The sequence below is a fragment of the Perognathus longimembris genome, chromosome 7, assembly GCF_023159225.1.
Source record: "Perognathus longimembris pacificus isolate PPM17 chromosome 7, ASM2315922v1, whole genome shotgun sequence".
Lineage (NCBI taxonomy): Eukaryota > Metazoa > Chordata > Mammalia > Rodentia > Heteromyidae > Perognathus > Perognathus longimembris.
This window is the reverse complement of record NC_063167.1, coordinates 74,621,003-74,633,700: the sequence shown is the minus strand read 5'-3', so window position 1 is coordinate 74,633,700 and position 12,698 is coordinate 74,621,003. Positions and strand designations below refer to the sequence as shown.

The 12,698-nt window shown below is 34.6% G+C and overlaps 1 protein-coding gene and 1 non-coding gene across 8 annotated transcripts in view; both read left to right on the top strand.

Annotated features, from left to right (window-relative positions):
- Positions 1–12,698, top strand: part of Znf644 (zinc finger protein 644) — an 84,414-nt gene that overhangs the window by 56,917 nt on the left and 14,799 nt on the right. For 4 of the 7 annotated variants that reach the window (XR_007211673.1, XM_048351948.1, XM_048351945.1 and 1 more), the window contains 2 exons: positions 3,453–6,475; positions 6,658–7,263. The exons of 2 other annotated variants lie outside the window; for them this stretch is intronic. Coding sequence is in view for 4 of the 5 variants with exons in the window: in XM_048351945.1 (XP_048207902.1) it covers positions 3,453–6,475; positions 6,658–7,263 (3,629 nt within the window). In the remaining variant the exon portion in view is untranslated. Of the gene's footprint in view, positions 1–3,452; positions 6,476–6,657; positions 7,264–8,066; positions 8,131–12,698 lie in introns of all 7 variants that reach the window. One more of the 7 variants, XM_048351947.1, reaches the window with a different exon arrangement.
- LOC125355776 lies at positions 11,641–11,744 on the top strand. Its single transcript, XR_007211711.1, has one exon. It is a non-coding gene; the product is annotated as a U6 spliceosomal RNA (small nuclear RNA).

The following is a 12,698-nucleotide window of genomic DNA, read 5'->3' as shown; positions in this document are numbered from 1 at the left end:
AGATCTGACCTTTGTACTTTTTTTTTAATGCTCACAGTATATAACTAGAGGCAGTTATAGCTGTAGAACTCATTATTATTGTCTGGAAACTGAAATATGTTTTATGTAGATTTTAAATTCCCATTTGCAGCTTTTTTTTAAAGTATGAATTTTTAAAAGAACATTTTCAAATTCAGTTAAAGGAAAATTCTATAAATAATATGAGTATATAAGGGAAGATTTAGTCATGGTATCTAAATATTGTTTTAAAAGACTTAATTGTAACAGCAAAATTCATTGAATATTTAAATTTAGGGAATCCAGACAATGTAACATTATGATTTATTTTAAATTTATTAGCTTCTCTTTTTTAAACTTAGAGAACAAAACTTATTTTCAAATATATCACTTTTGTTATGGTAATATAAACATATTGATGGCTGTGCTATATACTTACATATATATATGCATATCACACACACGTGTCCATGCAGAGCTAGTTGAAAAACTGTGACAGTATAAAATTAGCTTATAGGTCAAATGCTTTCTACCTAGAAGCTACATAATGCTCTATGATTCAGGGAAGTAAATGTCAAAATTCTTAGCCTGTTAGTGCTACAGAGCTTGATGATCCATTGTTTTTCATTGTATCTCTGCAGCAGACAATGATCTTGACTATTGCTATTAAGAACAAAAATATTTGGAACATTTTATAGTTAAGAGTGTATTCTGGAAACTGGGAATATTTTTCATTGTTCCTGTAATACTAGATTAACTGAGTTCATTTCATATATTTTCTAACTCATGAAATAGGCTCAACATTAATGTGCTAGGAAATAGGAAACCCTTGCCACCATAAAAAAGTAAATCTTAAGGTAAGTAAAGATTAAGCCGTATTTTACTATGTGGTTGTGAAGGAAAAATTTGTTGAGTCTATTCATGACAATGGTTTTTAATAATATGTAATTTTGTATTTTGCTAGATATTTGCTTTATAGATAAAATACCTCTGATGCATATATATTTTTTAATGTTTTGAATGAAAGTAGTTTGGTGTCTTCAAAATGTGCATTTACAAAAAGCTCTTAAAGCCATTCTGGTAATGAGGATGCAGTCTCCAAGCCGACATGGTATTCTCATAGTTTGTCACCCTGCTGTTCAGGGAGTACCAATGAAGTTGCTTTAAATGGAAAGCGTCTGTTCCATCTCTGAACCTCTAACACCAGAACAGATGGATGGAACATAGAACATGGAAGGTTTTACCTCTGAGGTGGTAACAGTGAAGCCACTCATTAACACTGAATTTACCACTTCGTTAGCAACGTTGCTTCCTGTTGAGAAAAGCTAATACAGCCTTTCAAATTGACTGAGCATATATTTATCTACTTCTGATTATAATAAATAGGAACAGAAAGTGTCATTTCGGGTAGTTTTTTTATGTCATTCATTTCAGATTTATGAGAATGTTATAATTGAGGTGTTTTACTTCTACCTTACTGAGAAATACCAGGAATGGTACTAGAATAGTATCAGAACTCATTTTTCGTTGACATTTGCACACTACATCCTAACACATGTTTATGTGCTGCCCATTTTTAACTTCTGTGTTTGTGATGTAGAAACTCCTGCTGGGTGCTACATTAGCACCATTTTGGGGTGATATCATTGAATATGATCTTATTGGAAGTCTATTTTTATTACTTTGGAAATTCGCCAATCTCAGAATGCTAAAATGTGTGAGGGATGGAATAATGATTGTTGATATAAATAATACCAAAGAAAGGTACAATTATTGTAATAATTGTTTATTAAACATTTAGTGGAAAGAATAAGATCATATGTGTAGGTGCTTGTTTTAAGTTAAGAAATTAGGAAGAAATTATTTAAAACCATTGATTCTTGAACTGGATTTGATATTTTACAAAGCATGAAATCTGTACTATTAAAAATAGAAACATTTTAAATGTCTTAATCTCTAAACAGTGAATTATAAACTCCTGTTGTCTTGTTTTTGTTTGAATCCAGAGCTTTATGGTTGCCACACAAGCCATCTGCCACTTGAACCCATGCCTCCAGTCCCTTTTGCTTTGTTATTTTTCACATAGGGTCTCAGCGCTTTTTTCCAATAACTGTCTCAGACTGATTCTTCTATGTTTCCCATACAAGTGTAAGTCACGATGCCTGGATTGTTTATTGAATGAGGCCAAGCTGGTCTTAAACTATAATTCTGCTGATTTCTGCTTCCTGGGTAGATGGCATTACAGATGTGAACCACTGCACCTGACCCAAATCCTGATATCTTGAAGTAGCATTCTACTGAATAGACAAATTTGAGATACTGCAAAAGAAAAATGTGAAGGTTTTATTGTTTGAGGAACAGAAATTCAGTCTGTCTTGTTTACTATATCTCTACTAGAAAGCAGTACTGGTACTTAGTTAAGTGCTCAATAAATACTTGGAGAATGAATAAACTACACTTACTCCTATGTTAAAGGAGTTTTTGCCAGTAGTTACCATCTGGGGATGAATATTTTGATGGCATTATGCAACCAGAACCATGTGAAGCTTACTGTATTAGAAGAAAGCAATCAAATTTCCAGGAAGAAAATGATTTTTCTTTATCAACTTAAGGAACTTTAACTTTGATTTTACAGGTTTTTTTTTGTCCAATGTTTCTTGAGTCCTTTATTGAACAAATACTATATAATACTCAGGCCAAGTGCTATCCTGGTTCTAGAAATAGGGTGACTGGGTTGTAGTCCCTTTCCTCACAGAACTTACATTCTTCCAAGAAGATAGCAGTTCAGATATAGTGTGGCTATATTTTCGAGTAGTATAAGATCAGGATATAAAGGAACTCTTGGTGTTAAGGTTTGTAATTACAGCCACGGTATGTCTTCTAGACACAATTCTTTCTTTTAAAATATTATGCTATCTTTCTACAATGATTCGATATATTGTCAAAGCATAAAAATCACTTTTTTTGTTTGTTTTATATGAGTTGCTGGTGTTGATAGATATGTTTATTCAAATTAGCTTTGCACTGTGTAATTTTGTTATTTTTCTCCAGGAATAAGCTTAGAGTGATAAATCTTGTACTTCTCTATGATATATGATAATTCAGTTTATTCTTTAATATCGTGTCTACCACTAATAAATGTGCCTAATTTTCCTTTATTAGCAACCTGTACAAGAGATTTTAACTTTTCAAGTCTTTAATATATTCATGTATATTGTATGCATATATATTTTTGCATATACGCAGTGTTGTTGCCTAGCAGAAACAATTATATTAACCTTTGAAACACTTTTAAAGTGGTTCAATTTTTGTGCAGCGTTTCTTCATTCTGGGAGAATTACCAGAATCTTGAAATAGAAAGTAAAAATTAAGCTAATAGCATGTGCTTTCAACTCTCCATACATTCTAATAGTATTTTTCCATGCAAATCTAAATTTTTGTTTTCCATTTTCTAGACTAAATGTGTTAAATGGGCTTGCGAACAATATGGATGATTTGAAGATAAACACCGAAATTACTGGTGCTAAAGAAGAACTCCTAGATGACAGCAATTTTATCTCAGAGAAAGACAGTGGAGTTCATAAACCAAAAGATTGTCAAACAGCATTTCAGAAAAACAATGCTTTGACTGTACCTGAAGAATTGTCAAAGGACAAATCTGAAAAAGCCTTAAGCGGAGCCCAGTCTACATTGATTATACATGCCGGTGCTCCTGTTGTTTCTAGTGAAAAATTTACCTTACCTAAAGGAGCTATTGTTAATGGACCAGTTTCACACTCCTTAACTAAGACTTCCAATATGAATAAAGGCAGTGTTTCATTAACCACTGGACAGCCTGTGGATCATCCAACAACAGATTCTTGTTCAACTTTGAAGGTAGCAACTGATCTTCAGCTCTCTACATCACAAAATGCAAGTCAACACCAAGTTCTATTTTTGTTATCAGATGTAGCACATACTAAGAATCCAACCCATTCCATTAAAAAACTACCTACCTCTGCTTCAGTTGGTTGTGACATTCAGAATTCAGTCGGGAATAGTGTAAAATCAGATAGCACTTTAATAAATCAAGTAGAGGTAGGTGAGGAGAGAGAGAATTTATTGGCAAAGGATGGTTGCATCAACACATTAACAGGAATTTCCTCAGGTACAGATGAATTTAGGTCAGAAAATGATACAGACTGGGACCCCCAAAAAGAATTCATTCAGTTTCTTATGACTAATGAAGAAACAGTAGATAAAGCCCCCATTCACTCTAAAGTAGGTCTGGAAAAAAAGAGAAAGCGGAAAATGGATGTAAGCAAAATAACTCGTTATACAGAGGACTGTTACAGGGATTCTAATTCCAGTAAATCAAAAGTGGTAGAAGTTGACTTTTTGGAACAGAATGAAGAGGTACAAGCAGTAGACTCAAAGAAATATACAATACCCAAAGTGAAGCCTGAGTCAAATGATGAAGACTCCGAGCCTGTAGATGCTTTTCAGCATCTAATTTATAATCCAGATAAACGTGGAGAAGACAGTTCACCTGTTCATACTAGCACTTTTATTTCAAATACCTTAAAAAAGAAATGTGAAGAGAGTGATTCTGAGTCACCTGCTACTTTCAATACTGAAGAGCCATCCTTCTATCCCTGTACAAAATGCAATGTGAATTTTAGGGAAAAAAAGCACCTGCACAGGCATATGATGTATCATTTAGATGGGAATAGTCACTTTCGCCATCTTAATGTTCCAAGGCCATATGCTTGTAGAGAATGTGGACGGACATTTCGAGATCGCAATTCACTTCTAAAACATATGATCATTCACCAAGAAAGAAGACAGAAACTGATGGAGGAAATTCGTGAATTGAAAGAACTCCAAGATGAAGGAAGAAGTGCACGATTACAGTGTCCTCAGTGTGTTTTTGGTACCAATTGCCCTAAAACATTTGTGCAGCATGCTAAAACCCATGAAAAAGACAAAAGGTACTATTGCTGTGAAGAGTGTAACTTCATGGCGGTGACAGAAAATGAACTGGAGTGCCATCGAGGCATTGCCCATGGAGCAGCAGTAAAATGTCCTATAGTCAGTTCTGATGCAGCCCAGAGAAAAACACAAAAAAAGACCTCAGTGAAAGACTCTGTTACGGGATCATCCAGAAAATCGGCTTCATATGTATGTAAGATGTGTCCTTTTACCACGTCAGCCAGAAATATTTTAAAAAAGCACATGGAGTATTTACATTCCTCATCAAATGTTGATTCATTTGGTAGTCCTCTTGGTCTTGATAAAAGAAAAAGTGACATCCTTGAAGAACCAATAGATCCTGAGGTCATCAAACCATCACTTAAACAACAGTCAACCACATTTCCAAAGAACTCTGCTTTAAAACAAGATGTTAAGCGAACATTTGGGTCAAGCTCACAATCAAGTAATTTTTCAAAATTACATAAGCGGCCACATAGAATACAAAAAGCTCGGAAAAGCATTGCCCAGTCAGGTGTAAATTCATGCAATCCAAACAACACTCCTCACAAGACTGTTACAATTAAAAGCAGCATCGACCAAAAATCTAAATATTTACATCAAACAACAAAAGAAAAATCTAATGCCAAGGTAAATAACTATTTATATAGACACAAATATGAAAACTACAGGATGATAAAAAAATCAGGTGAATCATATCCTTTGCATTTCAAAAAAGAAGTTAATCCATTAAATTCTTTACATGTATTTTCATCATCGAGTAATTCTCACAATAGTTTTATTTCAGACCCACATAACTCTGACACCAAAAGGCCAGAAAGCTTCAAAGACCACAGGCGTGTAGCTGTTAAAAAAGTAGTTAAAGGCTCTAAGAAGGAAAGTTCTGTTGGAGGAGAAGACTTGGATAGCTATCCTGATTTTTTACATAAAATGACTGTTGTTGTTTTGCAGAAACTTAATTCTGCTGAAAAGAAAGATAGTTATGAAACAGAAGATGATAGTTCTTGGGATAATGTTGAGCTGGGTGACTACACTACACAGGCCATAGAAGATGAAACCTACAGTGAACTTAATCAAGAACATGTAAACCTATTCCCTCTATTTAAAAGCAAGGTGGAAGGTCAAGAGTCTGGAGAAAATGCTGCTCTTGGTTATGATCAGAATGATGGCTTTTATTTTGAATATTATGAAGATGCTGGCACTAGCAACTTTTTACATGAGATACATGATCCTCAGCATTTAGAAAATGCAGAAACTCCATTGTCAAAGCATAGTTCTGTTTTTCATTGGACTGATTTGTCTCTGGAAAAAAAATCATGCCCTTACTGCCCAGCAACATTTGAAACAGGTGTTGGGCTATCAAACCATGTCCGGGGACACCTTCACAGAGCAGGATTAAGCTATGAAGCCCGTCACGTTGTATCACCAGAACAAATAGCCACAAGTGACAAAATGCAACATTTCAAAAGAACTGGCACAGGAACACCTGTGAAGCGAGTTAGAAAAGGTAAGTTTTCCTGTGGATAGTTTGGGCTAATAAGTCTATGTTCAAATTCAGAGGATTTGAAAGTTTTTGCTTAATCTTTAAAAGAATCATATAGCTTCATATTTCAGAGTTAATTTGTTAGGGTGGTTAATTTGTTAAAAAAAACACAAAACTGATATTACTCTTAAAAAATTTTTTTTTAGCTATAGAGAAATCTGAAACTACTTCTGAACACACTTGTCAGCTCTGTGGTGGTTGGTTTGATACTAAAATTGGTTTATCAAATCATGTTAGAGGCCACCTGAAAAGACTTGGAAAGACCAAATGGGATGCTCACAAATCTCCAATCTGTGTTCTGAATGAGATGATGCAAAATGAAGAAAAATATGAAAAAATCTTAAAGGCATTGAACAGCCGTCGTATTATTCCCAGACCATTTGTAGCTCAAAAACTTGGATCAAGCGATGACTTTCTATCTCAAAATGTTATACCTCTTGAAGCATACCGTAATGGCCTAAAGACTGAAGCGCTATCAGTGTCTGCATCAGAGGAAGAAAGACGGAATTTCTTAAATGACTATGAGGAAACAAAACCTGAACTGCCCAGTGGAAGAAAGAATCAGTCTCTGACACTGATAGAACTTCTTAAAAATAAAAGGATGGGAGAAGAAAGAAGCTCTGCCATTTCTCCTCAGAAGATCCATAATCAGACAGCAAGAAAGAGATTTGTTCAGAAATGTGTTCTTCCTCTAAGTGAAGATAGTCCATTGATGTATCAACCACAAAAAATGGACTTGACAGTGCACTCAGGTAAGAGGACATTTATCATATAATTTTAAACAGTTATGCTTTCTTATGGAATATTCAAAGTACTTTTTCAGAATCTTCTTATTTAAGCTGCTTTTTTTGCAGAACAGGTTGGTTATTCTACTGTCATTTCTATAAAACTGATTAACTTGATGTCCATCAGTACTGAGTCTCTGTGCCTCATTTCTTGAATGTAAGGTGAGAACAAAAGCAAAATATACATACAGATGCTTCACAAACATACACCTCAAATAAAAAGCTGGTCTATAAAAATAAAGTTTTCTATTGCTGAAGGATGGTTATGGATGGGAGATTGGTGTTCAAAAGCATAGAATTATTAAAAATGCAAACCTGTATACACATTTTTGCCAGTGCTCCAAAGTAACAATGTTTTAGGGGTTTAGCTTTTTGGTTCTCCCACTGCTGAAGTGAAACAAAAGAGAATAACCTCTTTAAACCTAGGAGATTTGTGTCTGTTGTATGTTGTGCAAAACCCAAAGAAGCCCCTCTCTCTCCATTTCCTTATTGTATTAAAGGATAGTTTGATTTTAGAGAACTATTGTAATTGTAAAACATACTTACTTGGACTTTTAGATTTTTACATTGATGTGCTTGTGGAACTGAATGGGTGATTTACCTTAGTGCTTGTGCACTAGTCTAATAGTTTTTCTCTTTGAAAGAAATTTTTTGTAGGCAGGAGTATTTTCTAGGTAAATGATATGGCAAATAAAGTAGCCAAACTTTATTTGGTATTCCTAAGTCTGGTTTATACTTGTACACTAGAAGAATTTTAAATTTCTTTATAGGTTTCTTTTGGAGGTTGAGCATGTTGAAGGTTTACCTATATGGTCTCATGATTAGAGTTCTAAGGTGAGTGTCTGAGGTAATAGTAATTGAACAATAATTGGTAATGAAAAGGATTACTATAATGTTGATTTGTTTATTTTTGGCAGACATTGTAGGGTATCACAAGATATTTGTAATGCAGTTTTAATTTAGTCTGAAAAATGATGTGGTCTAGTATGGGCTTCTGGTTAATAGTATGTTTTCTTTCATGTAGTCTTTCAAAATTTGTGGTTTTTTCACTACATTTTTTAGAATGATAAAAACATAGGGAAAAAGTGTTATGATGTGTGTTGACCGCGGTGTGCTATACTTAAGAGAAGGAACTCATAATTGCGGCTGTCATAATAATGTTGAAGAAACCAATTGAAGCATGTTGGGGGAGGGGAGTAAGGGTTGTCTGAGAAATTAGGAGTTTCTTACTGTTTCGACCTGTTTTCTTTCCTGTGAAAACTAAAATGTTAGCTTGTTGATCATTTATTTAGCACAAAGATTTTAGCAAAAAAACTTTAAATAATTAACTTTCATTATTGATTGCGCATTCAGAGTAATGAACATAAAATGCCCTGAATAAAATGTTGTGTCTAACAGCTGTTCAGTGGTGTGTTTTACCACCTTTTCTCCCAGCCTTCATCAAAAAGCCTAATTTAGTGTCGAGCCTTTTACGGTTTTGCGGGTAAAACACTTTAATTACCACTTTGTCAACTAGACTTTTTAATTCTTTTTATTGGTAATGTTGCAAGCTTTGAAACTTGTCAGCAGAACTGTGCTTTTCAAATCATAAGATTGTGTTTTAATAAGTTTAAGGAATGATTTGCATAACACAGAAACTGATAATGGGTGCTAAATCTGCAGGACTTTAGAGTTTCTAGTCACTCTTTTACCTTTCCAAATGCATCGATTGACTCTAAATACTAACTGCAAACTACTAGTAGATAACCTTTTCCCCCCTTCTTAATTTCATTTTTACAACCATCTTTCCTATTGTACTTATCTACATACTTTAAGCTAAGACAGTTTTACTTTTTGAAGTGAGAACTGGATTATAGTTTTCTTTTGAATGATAGGTATGCCTGTGAAGCTTAGAACATGTGTGCATTGCAATGCGGCGTTTACAGGTGCCGTTAGCCTGTCCAACCACTTATGCACGAAAGAAGAGTGCCGGACTTTTGACTGGTACAGATATGTTTAAACAGATACCACAGAAAATCTGTTTGATACAGTACTCTTTTTTTTCCTTCACCAGATTGGTGTTAATTCAGATAATATTTAAGAGCTTAGGTGAGCAGTAGTTGAGTCTGAAAGCACATTAAATTTCAGTAGCTTGTAAACTGTTACACAGGATTTTAAGCAAGTAATTCTTTTACATCTGGCTCATTTTGACTAGATTGGGGCAAAAAGTAACCCATTAGAGAGGCATTGGAACTTTGGAGTCTACATTAAGTTCATTGATTTTTCAGTTATACTTTTTTATTTTAAAATTTATTTTTATAGATTCCAATAAAGACAACCTTCTCTTTGGTTAAAGACAGAATCTTCTATCTGGAAGAAATACTTTGGTAGAAAAGGAAAAGTGAAAAATTTTAATACATAGAATTGATTAGAAAACTATGCAGTTTTCATATCAAGTCTTTGTAGGGACAAGCCTTAATAATAGCCCATTTTAACAGCCTAACAAAATTTAAATACCTGTATCTATATCTAGATTAATAAGCATAACTATAAACATACATTTTCAAATGCACATTTCTGTGTTATTTTTGGTTGGCTAGTTCAGCCTTGCTGCAAATTCCTCTTCACACCACTTATTTGTGAAAAGTTTGTTAGCTTGCTCATATGTGGTATGTGTCTTAAATCTTGCAAAATGCTTTCTTTGCTCTTTCATTTGTAGTTTTTAAGCTACCCTGCTTCAGCAAATCCCCATTCCCACATCTTAAGATATGCCCTTTTTTCAAAATATACATATGTAAATATTTTTGCCTAAAATTCTCTTTCCCCTCTTTTTCTATTTTTCTATTTCCCTGCTTTCTTAGATCCTAACCTTCTGCATTCTCTGGCTGTTGTATTCCCAACCTTTTCTCCTTACTCATGTCCTGTGACTTACATCAGTATGTTCTTGCTTCCAAAGAAATGCTTGTATTTATACTGGTATCTTTTCTTCTGCTTCTTTGCTTTATTCCTTGATGTGATGTACACAGGTCCAGGGTGACTATTGACCATTTATATTAAAAGGAGAGAAAAAGGGAGTTTTGCTTTACTGGATCAGAGCTGCTTCTATGGGGTTATAATTTTTATGTAACCTACCATCATCATCAGGCTTAGAAGGTAACTGCAGACATTAAAGTTGGGGGTAATGGACATAAGAAAATGCAGACATGGGAAATCATTATTAGGATTATTGTTATCACAATATAGTCTAGTGAAATGTATTGTGTATCAGACATTGTGCTATCCAGTTTACATGCTTAACAATTACAAACTGCCATCTGACTTGTAGTTCTATTTTATTGGAAATTAGGACTGGGAGAAGTTCGACAACTATTTGAATAAATAGCAAAGTTGAAATTCAAATCAAGGTTGTCTTAAGAGTTGTTTTTAATCACTGTTCTCTATCATATATAGAGGCTCCCTTAGATTTCTTATTTTAGAATGAAGGCATTTGAAAAATCTACAATGAATAAATTGGGATTAAACTGGGGAGCTTGCTAGTGAAACTGAATAAATAAGAGTCCTAATTAGAATGATGGAAGAGGTGACATTGATCAAGATACAGTGTACTCATGAAAAGGACAGGTTGAACTGAATGAAACCCTTCGTATCAGCAGGTTATAAGAAATACTTAAAATATTTTAAAGCATCCTTTTTTTTCTCAAGAATATGTATAGATGTTCTTTTGAAGAAGAAAGCACAAGTTGATAACACTACCTTAGTACTAGTATACCCCAAAATTGTTGCAATGTAAAGGCAAAATAGGAACTATAGCCTATATCCAAAAGGATGTCTGTTGTGTTCATGTGTTCCCAGTTCAAGCTATTTTCATTCATGTGGTTTGATCTACTCTTGGAGAAAAAGCTTAGATATTTCCCAAGTAAATAGTAAAAGCCTGCTTGGTTATCTGTGAGAATAAACTTCAAAGCCCTTTTGGCAACAACAAGCATTGGGCTTCTTCTGTGGGAATTTGTGGCCTTTTGAAGGAATGAAAAAATTCCTTCTAATTTCCCCATCTAGCCTTGAATTAACTGAGAGGGCTAGTATTTCTCTGCATTTCAAAATACTTACTTTGTGATGACTCAGATGGGTCCTAGTCTTTTGACTCAGGTAATTCCAGTTTGCTGGGTTCTAGTCTTTTGGAAGAAGACTGACCTCAGAATTCTATGAAACCATTGAGTTCTGTCCCAGAAACATGTTCTTGCTGAACTACAAATTTCTACATATAGGCTTTGCATACCACTCAAAGATGGTACTCTTCCTGAAGTAGAAAATTAAGGAAAGAAGAATGCCAAATGGAAATGAATTAGAACCCTGAACTGGAGTACTTGCTTCAGCAGAATACAGAGCACGAACAATACAGAACAATACAGAGTTTACCATGGCCCCTGCCAAAGGATGACATGCTGATTCATGAAGTGGCCCATATTTTTCAAAGGACAAAGGGTGAACCAGTGCAAAAGTGATACTTAGTAGACAATATGTTGTAAACTAACTGTACAACTTGGGGGGGGGCAGAGGGAAGGTGGGAGAAAAATGAGGAAGGAGGTAACAAGTTTGACAAGAAATGTACTCACTTGCCTTACGTATGCAAGTAACCCCTCTGTATATCACCTTAACAATTAAATTTTTTTTTAAAGAACACTGAACTGGGGGCTGGGGATATAGCCTAGTGGCAAGAGTGCCTGCCTCGGATACACGAGGCCCTAGGTTCGATTCCCCAGCACCACATATACAGAAAACGGCCAGAAGCGGCGCTGTGGCTCAAGTGGCAGAGTGCTAGCCTTGAGCGGGAAGAAGCCAGGGACAGTGCTCAGGCCCTGAGTCCAAGGCCCAGGACTGGCCAAAAAAAAAAAAAAAAGAACACTGAACTGGGCATCAGGGACACTAAGAAAAAATATTTTTTAATGAGAAGATAATTAAGGTTCAGGAATTGCATAACATTAAAATAAGTTCTGTGTTTAAAGTATAAATGAAAATGCATCCTCCCTAATATTAGCAAAAAGAACTAGTAAGCAAACTAGGAAACCTGTGGAATTATCAGAGATAGTCATCTTTGGGACAGTTAGATTTTCAAAAAGAATAACAAACACCATTGATTACACTTTTGTTCTAAACTGACCCAATTTGTTTTCAATTAATAGGATTACTTGCTTGAGAGTTACACTATCTTGAGTGATAAATCATTTAGAAAGCTATTTTGATTCTTTTAAATGGATCTTCATCTAAAGTACTATTACCATAGGGCTTATTTTTATATCCTATTTTGTAAATTTAAGGCAAATGTTTTCAAGGATAAAATCTGGTGAGTGTAAACTCTTTGTTCGTTTTTTTTTTTTTTTTTTTTTTTGGCCAGTCCTGGGCCTTGGACTCAGGGCCTGAGCACT